Source organism: Grammomys surdaster, unplaced genomic scaffold (genome assembly GCF_004785775.1).
Source record: "Grammomys surdaster isolate TR1022 unplaced genomic scaffold, NIH_TR_1.0 130, whole genome shotgun sequence".
Taxonomy (NCBI): domain Eukaryota; kingdom Metazoa; phylum Chordata; class Mammalia; order Rodentia; family Muridae; genus Grammomys; species Grammomys surdaster.
In genome coordinates this window covers 9540867-9552067 of record NW_021604588.1, presented here as the reverse complement: position 1 = coordinate 9552067, position 11201 = coordinate 9540867, and the positions used below count along the sequence as shown (strand labels likewise).

The 11201-nt window shown below is 40.5% G+C and overlaps 1 protein-coding gene across 1 annotated transcript in view; it reads right to left on the bottom strand.

Moving 5' to 3' along the window:
* Positions 1-11201, bottom strand: part of F5 (coagulation factor V) — a 68323-nt gene that overhangs the window by 42068 nt on the left and 15054 nt on the right. Inside the window, exons 4-5 of the mRNA XM_028757903.1 lie at positions 4922-5134; positions 2857-3000 (exon numbers count right to left, since the gene is read on the bottom strand). Of these exons, the coding sequence (XP_028613736.1) occupies positions 2857-3000; positions 4922-5134 (357 nt within the window). The remainder of the gene's footprint in view (positions 1-2856; positions 3001-4921; positions 5135-11201) is intronic.

Here is an 11201-nt window from a genome sequence, read left to right as displayed (position 1 = left end):
ATTGAACATTTACAAGGGACTAGGATGGCTGTGAGTTAGCCCAATGACGGGATTATTGTAGGTCCACTTCCCAGGGGCCCACCCAATGCAGCCGAAAAGGAGTGCGTGGTGCTGGGAGTGGGTGCAGCCTACATGGCCTAAGACAGGGCCCTCACCCTCCTTTCACCCACATCGGAGTCCCTTGACGTTGCTCATCGTCGACAGCCTAAAGCCTTCGACCATCGATGTGACTTGTCTCACATCAGTGTTTTGGGGTTGTGAACTTGTCTAAGACCCCCCATAATTAGACATCCAAATTCAAAATTCACATAGTTGGGATTGATCATAAGATGCCTTCTCTAACTAAACAGAGAAGGGGGAGATGCCAGAAGCCAGGACCCTCGCCCTTACCCTCACCCCCTACCTTTCCCCACCTGCACAATGTCCTCTGAAGCTTGGCAACTGCAAGATCCTGCTTAGCAACTGCAGATAGACTCAAAGCAGTGTACCATATCATCTTAAGAATAGCAGGGAGACCATAACTCAAGCAGTGTACCATATCTTCTGAAGAACAGCAGGTAGATCATAATTCAAGGCAGTGTACCGTATAGACTATGACATGTTTCAAGGCACAGGCCAAGAAGATTTTGTACTTTTCCACCATCTGGCCCCTCTTACCCCCTCCCCTTGTGAAACATGCTATAAAAAAGCATTTCATGTTAAAAAAAAAATCTACTTGGAACATTAAACATAATAGAAGTAGGGAAAAAATCTTTCATGAAGTCCTCTATGAAAGGAAATTGTGACAAGTTCCTAATTAGACAGAAACTGTTCCATCTCCAAGGGAGAATACACACCATAACTATCTATGGCTTTATAGAATGAATTGGGTAGTGTTCCTTCTGTTTCTATATTGTGGAATAGTTTGAAGAGTATTGGTATTAGGTCTTCTTGGAAGGTCTGATAGAATTCTGCACTAAACCCATCTGGTCCTGGACTTTTTTGTTGTTGTTGTTGTTGTTGGGAGACTTTTAATGACTGCTTCTATTTCTTTAGGGGACTGTTTAGATGGTTTATCTGATTCTGATTTAACTTTGGTATTTGGTATCTGTCTAGAAAATTATCAATTTCATCCAGATTTTCCAGTTTTGTTGAATATAGGCTATTGTAGTAGGATCTGATGATTTTTTTGAATTTCCTCAGTTTCTATTGTTTTATCACCCTTTTCATTTCTGATTTTGTTAATTTGGATACTCTCTCTGTGCCCTCTGGTTAGTCTGGCTAAGGGTTTATCTATCTTGTTAATTTTCTCAAAGAACCAGCTCCTGGTTTTGTTGGTTCTTTGTATCGCTCTTTTTGTTTCTTCTTGGTTGATTTCAGGCCTGAGTTTAATGATTTCCTGCTGTCTACTCCTCTTGGGTGTATTTGCTTCTTTTTGTTCTAGAGCTTTCAGGTGTATTGTCAAGCTGCTAGTGTATGCAGTTTCTTTTTAGAGGCACTTAGAGCTGAGTTTTCCTCTTAGCACTGCTTTCATTATGTCCAATAAATTTGGGTATGTTGTGCCTTCATTTTCACTAAATTCTAAAAAGTCTTTTCTTTCTTTCCTTCTTCCTTCCTTCCTTCCTTCCTTCCTTTCTTTCTTTCTTTCTTTATCTCTCTCTCTCTCTCTCTCTCTCTCTCTCTCTCTCTCTCTCTCTTTCTTTCTTTCTTTGTTTTCTTTCTCCCTTGACCAAGTTATCACTGAGGAGAACATTGTTCAGCTTCCATGTGTATGTGGACTTTCTCTTGTTTTTGTCTATGGTGATCTGATAAGATGTATGGGATTATTTCAATCTTGTTGTATCTGTTGAGGCCTGTTTTGTGACTGATTATATGATAAATTTTGGAGAAGGTACCATGAGGTGCTGAGAAGAAGTTATATCCTTTTGTTTTAGGATGAAATGTTCTATAGATATCTGTTAAATCCATTTAGTCCATAATTTTCGTTAGTTTCAATGTGTCTCTGTTTAGTTTGTGTTTCTATGATCTGTCATTGATGAGAGTGGGGTGTTGAAGTCTCCCACTATTATTGTGTGAGGTGCAATGTGTGTTTTGAGCTTTTCTTTTATGAATCTGGGTATTGTAATGTTATTATAAAGCAAGCCCCATCTGTGTTCTTAGCCTCTTCTATATGTAGCCATTTCCCTTTTAGCTTCTTTGCCCTACTAATGCACAGACAAGTGGTCCCTCATCAAAGGCTGAGCTAATGAGCTGTCAGTCTAGATCTTTCTGCTTCTAAAACTGAATTCTTTTAAAGCATCTTTTCTTTATATAGTAGACAGCACTAAGTATTTTGTTATAGCGACATAAAATTGGCTAGTACAGTGGAAGTCATTCACACACACACACACACACACACACTTAACAGCTGGTATGATTTTACTGTCTTACAAGATTATATGAGAAAACCTTCCACAATACACTGGACACTGTTCATCAATAGACTTTGGGACAGCTAAAATTACATTTGTACGGTAGAGCATACTCCTGCTCATATTTACTGCAAGTATCTTCATTTTATTCTTTCTGTTGACCATTCTTATCAGAGAGTGGCTCGGTACTTGAGTAGACAGTGATCACTCAGAACACTACACCTAACAAGGCTGTATTAAGTATAGTTCCTTGTTATCTCTGATTTATCTATTGTACTTCCTAGGTAAGACAAAAATGATGATAAAATCATGAAAATCACTGAATCATTGCACAAGATTGTGATACTTCACCACTAGGCACTGGAAACCAGTGAGCATGGTATCTTCTACCTTAAAGAAAGAACAGGACCAATGTAGGACAAGTGGGACATTGTCATTGCTGAATGGGGCATGGCCTCTGTATTACCTGGCATCGTCCTATTCACAAAGCCATTGACTGTGTACATTAGGGATGGCGACTGGCTCCAGCTCTTGCTTTCATCAAACACAGCAAACAGAAGCACATGTTGCTTGTCAAACATCTTCTGAGTCCCATCCTCAGTCAGGGTGCCTGAGAAAGAAAAGACAGGCCTCTATTGTGTTCCAGATTGAAGAGTACTTTCTGTGTTCCCATACATCTGAATTTGAGGCTAGAAACAAGTAATATTGATATAAATTTGAATCATACACCCCCATTCAGGTCTTATGATGTATTCCTATAATCCCAGTACCCAGGAAACTAAGACAGGAGGATCATGAGTTCTAGGACAGCTGGGCTACATAGGGAGTTCAAATCCATTTTGGACTATTAAAAGTTTACCTCAAAAAGTCAAAAGCTAACATCATCAACAATGAAAAACCCCATTACTTCCAGTCTTCTTGATCAGAACACATACCATGTGTTGAGAGAAGCTTCCTTACTAGCTGGGACATGAGACTAGAGAAATGTTTGTATCAAGGTGAATCCATATTTATATGAGTAAACATAGTGATAAAATGAAATTGTCTTTTAAAAGATTAACAGTTTTTTTCCAATGATATCACAGTATCTTTTATACATTAGGAAATTTAAAAATATTTTTTGTATGATGAATAAGAGAGCTGGGTATATGATCTGTATATAGGTATTAATGGCATTATCTCCATGGCACAGTTTGTTGTGATTCTTTGCTTCTTTTCATGAAAAATGAGTTGAAGTCTCTTGGAGTAAGAGAAGGAAGAAAGGAGAAAGTCAAGTGTATTTCTGAGAAGCATAGCTAATGGAATTCCTGACTATTGGGACATAGTCAAAAGGATGACCCATGGTGAATGATGCCTTGGGGAACTGTGAGAGAATCTCCAGGAAAAAAAGGGCAGAGGGCCTTTTACCTCAGGTACATTTTGTTACCTGGATTGTTCTTGGACATGATTTTATGTTTCCTGTGACAAACACTTACATTCAATTTATAAAACATGTTATTCTTGTTGGATATCAGAACATAGCTATGAACTCAATCTGGTCAGTGCACTCCAAATCTGAATATGGCCTTCTGCCTTGCTTTCACGCTTTCCCAGATATAATCTATATATAGTACATGCCAGGCAATTGTGTTCAAATTGGTCTGTGCTGAGAACATTCTGGGAAAGGGGTGCTCTAGCATTTATTTACATGTTTTTCTGAACTCAGACATCATTTCTTGGATTATTGCTTTGCTCCATTCATGTAAAAAGTACACTGAGACTGAAGCAAAACTGTCTAGAGCATTCGATCGATGTCCATCCAGTCTTTAAAGACCTCAAATCCCAAGTCGCACAGACACAGATCTGCATAGGTAGGCATAAGTCGACACTCCCAAAATCTGTGGACTACACCTAAATTGTTCAATACGTTTTTAAGAAGTCAAGCTGAGCTGGGGATGATGACTCACTCCTGTGATCCACCACCAGAGAAGCTAGGGGAGAACTATCACTTTGAGTTCAAGGCCCTTTCTACTAAAACAATTAAAATACCAACCAACTAACCAACCAGCCAATTAACCAACTAACCAACCAACCAGCCAACCAACCAACCCACCTTCAACCAAATTAACAGCAAAAACGAAAGCTGGAGTTACACATGTTTATGAACCAAATCACCAACACGTATTTTAGCTATGTCAGTTGTACCAGCCAATGTCATTTCCAGGAACTCTCTCAGTGACTAGGGTGTTATACACTTCAAAATGAATAGACCTGGCTTTGAGGCAAACATTACTGGTCATGCAAACATGCAGGCATGATGTCAGAATAAACTTGAAGGGAGTTGCCATGATTAAGATGAACGGAGGTTTTAGAAGAAATAGGAAAAGCCAATACCAAGTGGCACTTTCCATTAGCTATGATCCGATCTCCACTCTCTCTTCCTGACTCATCTACAGGAAGGTACCAAGATTCCCCCATGCTTCAGCCCAGTGTAATCTCTCAGCCAGCCCAGTATCTTTGCTATAGTTGAATCTGCTGGTATTGTTTTTTACCTTTCTTGCAGATAAGCAGAGGCCCAATCAGGCCTGAGTTGAAATCCTGGGTCAGGTTTTCGTACGAGTAGTAGATGTGGGTAAGGCATGGTGGGTCATCGGGTGTGGGCCCGCTGTCCTCACTGATGACCCATTCATAGGTGTATTCTTCTCCAGGAGCCACGACATCATCCATCCTCTCAGCAGGGAATGTGTGGTCGAGGTAAGAAGCCCCTGGAGAAGTGACAGCCACAAAGACATCCAGTTTTCCACCACTCTCCAGTGTGGAGAAAGCAAGATGAGCTAGCTCTCTGCAGATGACCTGCCTTTCATAGCAACTTTTATACTCAGAGGGGTCATACACACCACCTACACCAACCTCTATCCCCATATTTACATTTCACAATGCCCTTAGGAATAATTGTTACTAACAAAGATTAGTTAAGGCTAACCAAGTTAGTTTTCAGTTTATCAGAACAACTGTTTATATGTAATCAGAGACTCAAATCATATTTTATCAATAAACCACCTCATAACACAAGACTCAGTATGTTTTCTTCAGAGTTCTTCAAGTCATACTAGCTTACTGTTGGCATGGGATGTGTGTGCTGTTCGCATGTTGTTTTGTTTGGTTCTGAAAAAAAATATAATATCTTCTATCCCAGGACAGTAATCCTCAGCCCTGTTTTTTGTTTTTGTTTTTGTTTTTCATCTCTTAGTTTCCACTGGAGCTTGCCGGAGCTTCCCCACCCCCACGGTCTCAGCACATAGCCTACTCCTCTGGCGTATGAGGCCAGTCTGTCCCAGGGTGAAGATGTCTTGCTTCATTGTGCAAAGACCCATTGAAAACCTATGCATACCGGGCACTCCTTCCAGCAGCAGAGGGGCGATGTAGAAATTAGTCTTCCGTTTGTGAAGAAGAACCTAGATTAAAAGGAGTTTGGAGGGTTGAGCCATGGTAGAGATGGAGCAAGAGAGCAGGAAGGGGAGAGGTCAGGGCCCTAGGCAATCAAGAGGGACTGGCTTCCTCTTTGCCAGAGGCATTCTTCATTCAGTTAAGTGAAGTTTTCTCTATTATCAGTTGGTGCCAAGGTTCCTCTTTGGGATGAAGTTAGCGTTGTTTGGCAGAAGGTGAGGCCATCAGAGTATAAGGAAACAATCCTGAAGTGTTTCAGATCATGGGCAAAGAGCCATTGGGAACGATTTTTTTCTGGAGTGATTGCACTTTTGAAAAGAGAAATGCTTGGTCTTTCTAGCCTTGCTCTCCTCTCTCTCTCTCTCTCTCTCTCTCTCTCTCTCTCTCTCTCTCTCTCCCTCCCTCCCTCCCTCCCTCCTTCTCTCTTTTTCTTTCTCCATGTCCTTCTCTGCCTCCCACTTTTCACTGCATTTGATTGATATATGATAAAGTTCATCATATTTAAATATAATACTTGGTTAGTTTTAACCAGTGTGTATAGTCATTATAGCTTGTCATCAACGCCCTCTCCTACCCCTGCCAAAGAAATTGTTTAACTGCTTTCTTTCACTGAAACTTTGTTTTTATATAATGTCATAAAATAAGATGATACATTATTCATCCCTTTGTGTTTGGTAGGTGTCATATTAGGGTTTCTGTTGCTGTGATAAAACACCATATGCAACTTGCTGAGAAAATCAGAGCAGAAACTCAAACAAGGCAGGAACCTGAAGGCAGAGTTTTATGCAGAAAATATAAAGGGTGCTGCTTACTGGCTTGCTCTCAATGGCTTGCTCAGCCTGCTTTCTTATAGCAACCAGGACCACCAGTCTAGGGATGGCTCCACCCACAATGGGTTGGGCCTCTCACATCAATCATCAATTAAGATGATACCTCACAAGCTATTATTGTAGCTCCCAGGGTTCATAGCTGGGTAAGACTGTTGATTATGTCCCAGTCATATGCATAGAATCTTCCAGTACTACGAAGTCTAACCAGTAGAGAAGGAGCCTCCGGTCAATAACAGCTTGATTTCCTCAATTCCTATAACTCACGTATATCCTACCACAGCACATTAAGGATGTACCTCACTGTCACGTGACCTGCACTGACTCCAGAGCGAGAGGTCTGCTATAGTTTCTTAATTTTGCACCCCCCCCAATATGTGATGTCTCCTCTTCTGACTACTTTGAATAGTTTTGTTTTATCATTAGTTTTTGGTCATTGGTCATGATATGCTCTGGTGCAGTTTTCTTCCTGTTCCCACTTCTCAGCATTGTCAATTCTTTTTCTTTTTATTAATTTTTCATATCATCGCTGGGTGGTGGTGGCGCACGCCTTTAATCCCAGCACTTGGGAGGCAGAGACAGGTGGATTTCTGAGTTCGAGGCCAGCCTGGTCTACAGAGTGAGTTCTAGGACAGCCAGGACTACACAGAGAAACCCTGTCTCGAACCCCCCCCCAAATTTTTTTTCATATTATCTACTTCCCTACCCAGCCAGCTTCATGATCTCTCTGTCTCTCTCTGTCTCTTTTTATCTCTGTCTCTCTGTCTCTCTCTCTGTCTCTCTCTGTCTCTTTTTATCTCTGTCTCTCTGTCTCTCTCTCTGTCTCTCTCTGTTTCTCTCTGTCTCTCTCTCTCTCTCCTTCTCTGAAAAACAACCTGGAAAAAATTAAAAGCAAAATAAATCTAATAAAAAGAAAAGTCAACAAGAAAAAATTATCAAAACCAAAGAACACATTCAGACACACACACACACACACACACACACACACACACACACTCCCCAAAACAATACCAAAAAACCCACCCCAAAACATGAAGTCCATGTTGCATCAACCCACTAGTCCTGGTATCAGGCCTGCCTTAGAGTGGAATTCATATACCTAGTGTCACACTACTGGAGAAAAATAAATTTCCCTTCCCTAGCAGGTACCAATTGCAAATAGCTTCCTGATGGAGGGTGGGATCTTGTGTTCATTTCCCTATCTCAGAACTTGGAATTTGTCTTCTTTGAACCTGTGCACTCTCCCTCTCTGCATATTATCTAGTTGTGGGTCTCTGCATTAGTTTCCATCTACTGTAAGAAGAAGCTTCTCTGATAATGAAAGAGCAAAGCATTGATCTATGGTTATAGCAGAATGTCACTGGGAGTCATTTTATTGTTCCTTTAGTAGAATAATAGTAGCTATCGCCAGGGTCCATGATCCATCTAGCCTCAGGTTTCTGGCCACCTCTAATCAGGAAGTGGTTGGTTACTGCCATAAAATTTGCACCACTATTGTAACAGTATATGTTGCATGCAGATCACTCTCTGCTGTAGGTTGCATAATTTGTGGCTGGGTAAAATTGATAATTATTTCTCCTCTGGTAGTGTTCAGCGTACCTTCCAGATTCATGAATGCTAGTCAGTAGGGGTGAATGCTAGTTTAGATGGGGACCAGCTCAACTTCTCCATGTTCAATAACATGAATAAGTTGTATCTTCAGCAATAGGGCCTTACCATCAGATATGTAGAGTAGCCAGTACCCTTGGCAATAGCTTGTGATATTGGGAGTAGAGTGAGATTTGGTCAGACCTTTCTTCATCTGTAGGTCTATAGTCTGTCTACCACATCTGAAAAGTTTTAAGCTGTTTTTTCTCTTCAAGCTCTTTTTCTGTCTCCATCACTTTTGAGACCCAACAACACATGTTAACATGACATTATATCACCTTGAGTGTTCTTGAGTGCTCATCTTCAGTATATTTTAAATTGAAATAGATTTTTAAAATATGTTAATATTTTCTAATAATTTCCTCATACCAGCTAATGTATTGTTAATATCACCTGGTATTTTCATTTCTGGCTACATTCAGGTATTTTCTAATCTTCCATCTCTCTCCTGATCACACTTTTACCTGTCTCTACTTCCTGACACATAATGGAAAGACTCTAAAACAGTTCCCTAAATGCTAATATTGCGGCACTGTCAACCTCTTTAACCTAAAACCATCTTCGTAAACTCTGTGCACTCAAAACTCGGCGTGAGTTTTGACGGCATCAGCACGAATCTGTGTTCTCCATGTATGAGTGGGAAACAAGGCACCTTGTTTGGTCAACACTGATGGGGAGCCTGGTTGCTGCTGTGCTGCGTATTGATGTGCTGTGTGGGGTTCTAAGCATGGAAGCCACACAATGGGAGAGTTGAGAAGTTATATCTGGATGTGCTTATGTCTCAAACTCTCTAACATTGACCATAATGCCACATATGATGGGTGGACCCCAGCTTCTCTCTGACCTCATCATATGTTATTCTTGCCATTTACTATGTATCAATAACCCATCCCCCCTCCCCGTATGCTGGACATGCTCAATGCTATCTTACTCAGGGTCTCTGCAGATACAGTTCCTTCTGTCTAGTGTGTTCGTGTTCCATTTCATCCTTTAGACAAATGATGCTCACATTTCTGAAGCCAACGCAAATATCAGTTAATTCTTCCCTCATCTCTGATTATTTTACATACATTTGATTTTATGGTACTTATCACAATTCATAATTAAATATTTGTTGTATATTATTTTCCACTGGATTACAATTATTATCATTCTGCACATCTTGATTCCTGGAGTACGGACTCCTTAAGGGAAGAGATTAGGTCATGTATGCCCAGCATCTCTGGTATCTTCCATAGCACATGGGACGCATAGAATATGTGCCCAATCCATGTTTTCTGTAAGGCCACCAACTCATAGCTAAAATCTGTTAGGATTGCATGATATGAAAACAAATTAAATGCCATCATAAAATCTGAATGTATTATTTAGAACCTTACATCACTGATTGCTCTTTAAAAAACAATCAAAATGCAAATCTCAGCAATGTGGTGACATAGATATATTCTAGCATAAAATCTGGCTGATCTGGAGTCTTGGCTGTGGGCAGTTTATTTGTTTAGTTTCTGTCACTAATGTCCATTACAATAATTTTTCGTCTAACTACTCACCTCACTATCATAGACACCTGAGACTACAACTTTTGTTCCTGTGTAAAGATCAACAATCGAGTGTATTACACCTATCCCACCATAAAAGGTTTAACACTAGCAACTAATATTTACTATTAAATAAACTCCCATTCCAGTGATAAATAGGATTTGAATGTTAACAACAATCAGGGGCCAAAGAATGAGAACAGCATAAGTAACTTCCTGTGAGTTATAACGGGAACTTTCAATAGAGAAGTCTCTGAGGAAGAGTCTCAAAGGACAAACAAGGAGATTTAATCTCTGAAGGCTCTGAAGCAAACACTAACAGGACTGATAAGGTGGGTTACCCTCCCAGTTCCGGCTTTGTGCAACCACTGGTAGGGATGTGGTACATTGAGCTGCCCTACCTGAGGTGTGTGTGAGGCTTTTACTAAGTGACTCTTCCTTCACAGCCTCATGGGTTAAGACATGCTGTTTCCTGAACTGAAGCTTCCACTATTCTAGCTGCTGCAACCCCACAGAGGATTCCTATAGTGGGAAGTAGTGTCTTCTGCCTGTCTTCATGGACTCCCCAAAAGCAGAAATTGGCCTATTTTGTGGGGTAAGAGGTTGTCTGATAAGATGCCTGCTTATCTTTTAGATGTCTGATTAAATACAGCTCACTCCTTTTCTGACTTCTATGCTACATGGTGATGATGGTTTTTTTAAAAAATTATTTGATTGTTTTCTTATATGTGTATGTGATATGTAGTTGTGTGTGTATGATTGCATGTGTGTTCATATGCATGTAGGGGCTGACGTTGATATGAAGTATCTTCCTCAATGCACTCCACCTTATATATTGAGTCAAAGTCTCTTACTTGAAACCAGGGATTGCTGATTCAGTAGTCTAGTTAGTCAGCTGGATCCAAGGATCCCCTGTCTCTGTCTCCTAAGCCCTGGGATTGCAGGAGGACAGCCACATCCCCTGCTGGGGGTCCAAACTCCTGAACTCACATTTGTGTAATAAGCATTTTACACATTGAGACAATTCCTATCACAATTTAGGATTAAATATTTGTTAGATTGTATGACTCATGATACCTTTTCCTGCTAGGTTGAGGGAGAAGGCATATGAACTTGATATCAGAATCAAAACTTTTGGGTTGTACTCCTGTGAACTTGGAAAGGGCTCTTAATGGTCCTTTAAAGCCCTTTACCTTAAATTAAGATAAAGTAATTCCTTGTTTAGAGACACATTTTTATAGGTTATGAGGACTATCATACACACACACACACACACAGAGGGAGGGAGAGAGGAAAGGAGGGAGGAGAGAGGAGAGAGAAAGAGAGGAGAGAGAGAGAGAGAGAGAGAGAGAGAGAGAGAGAGAGAGAGAGAG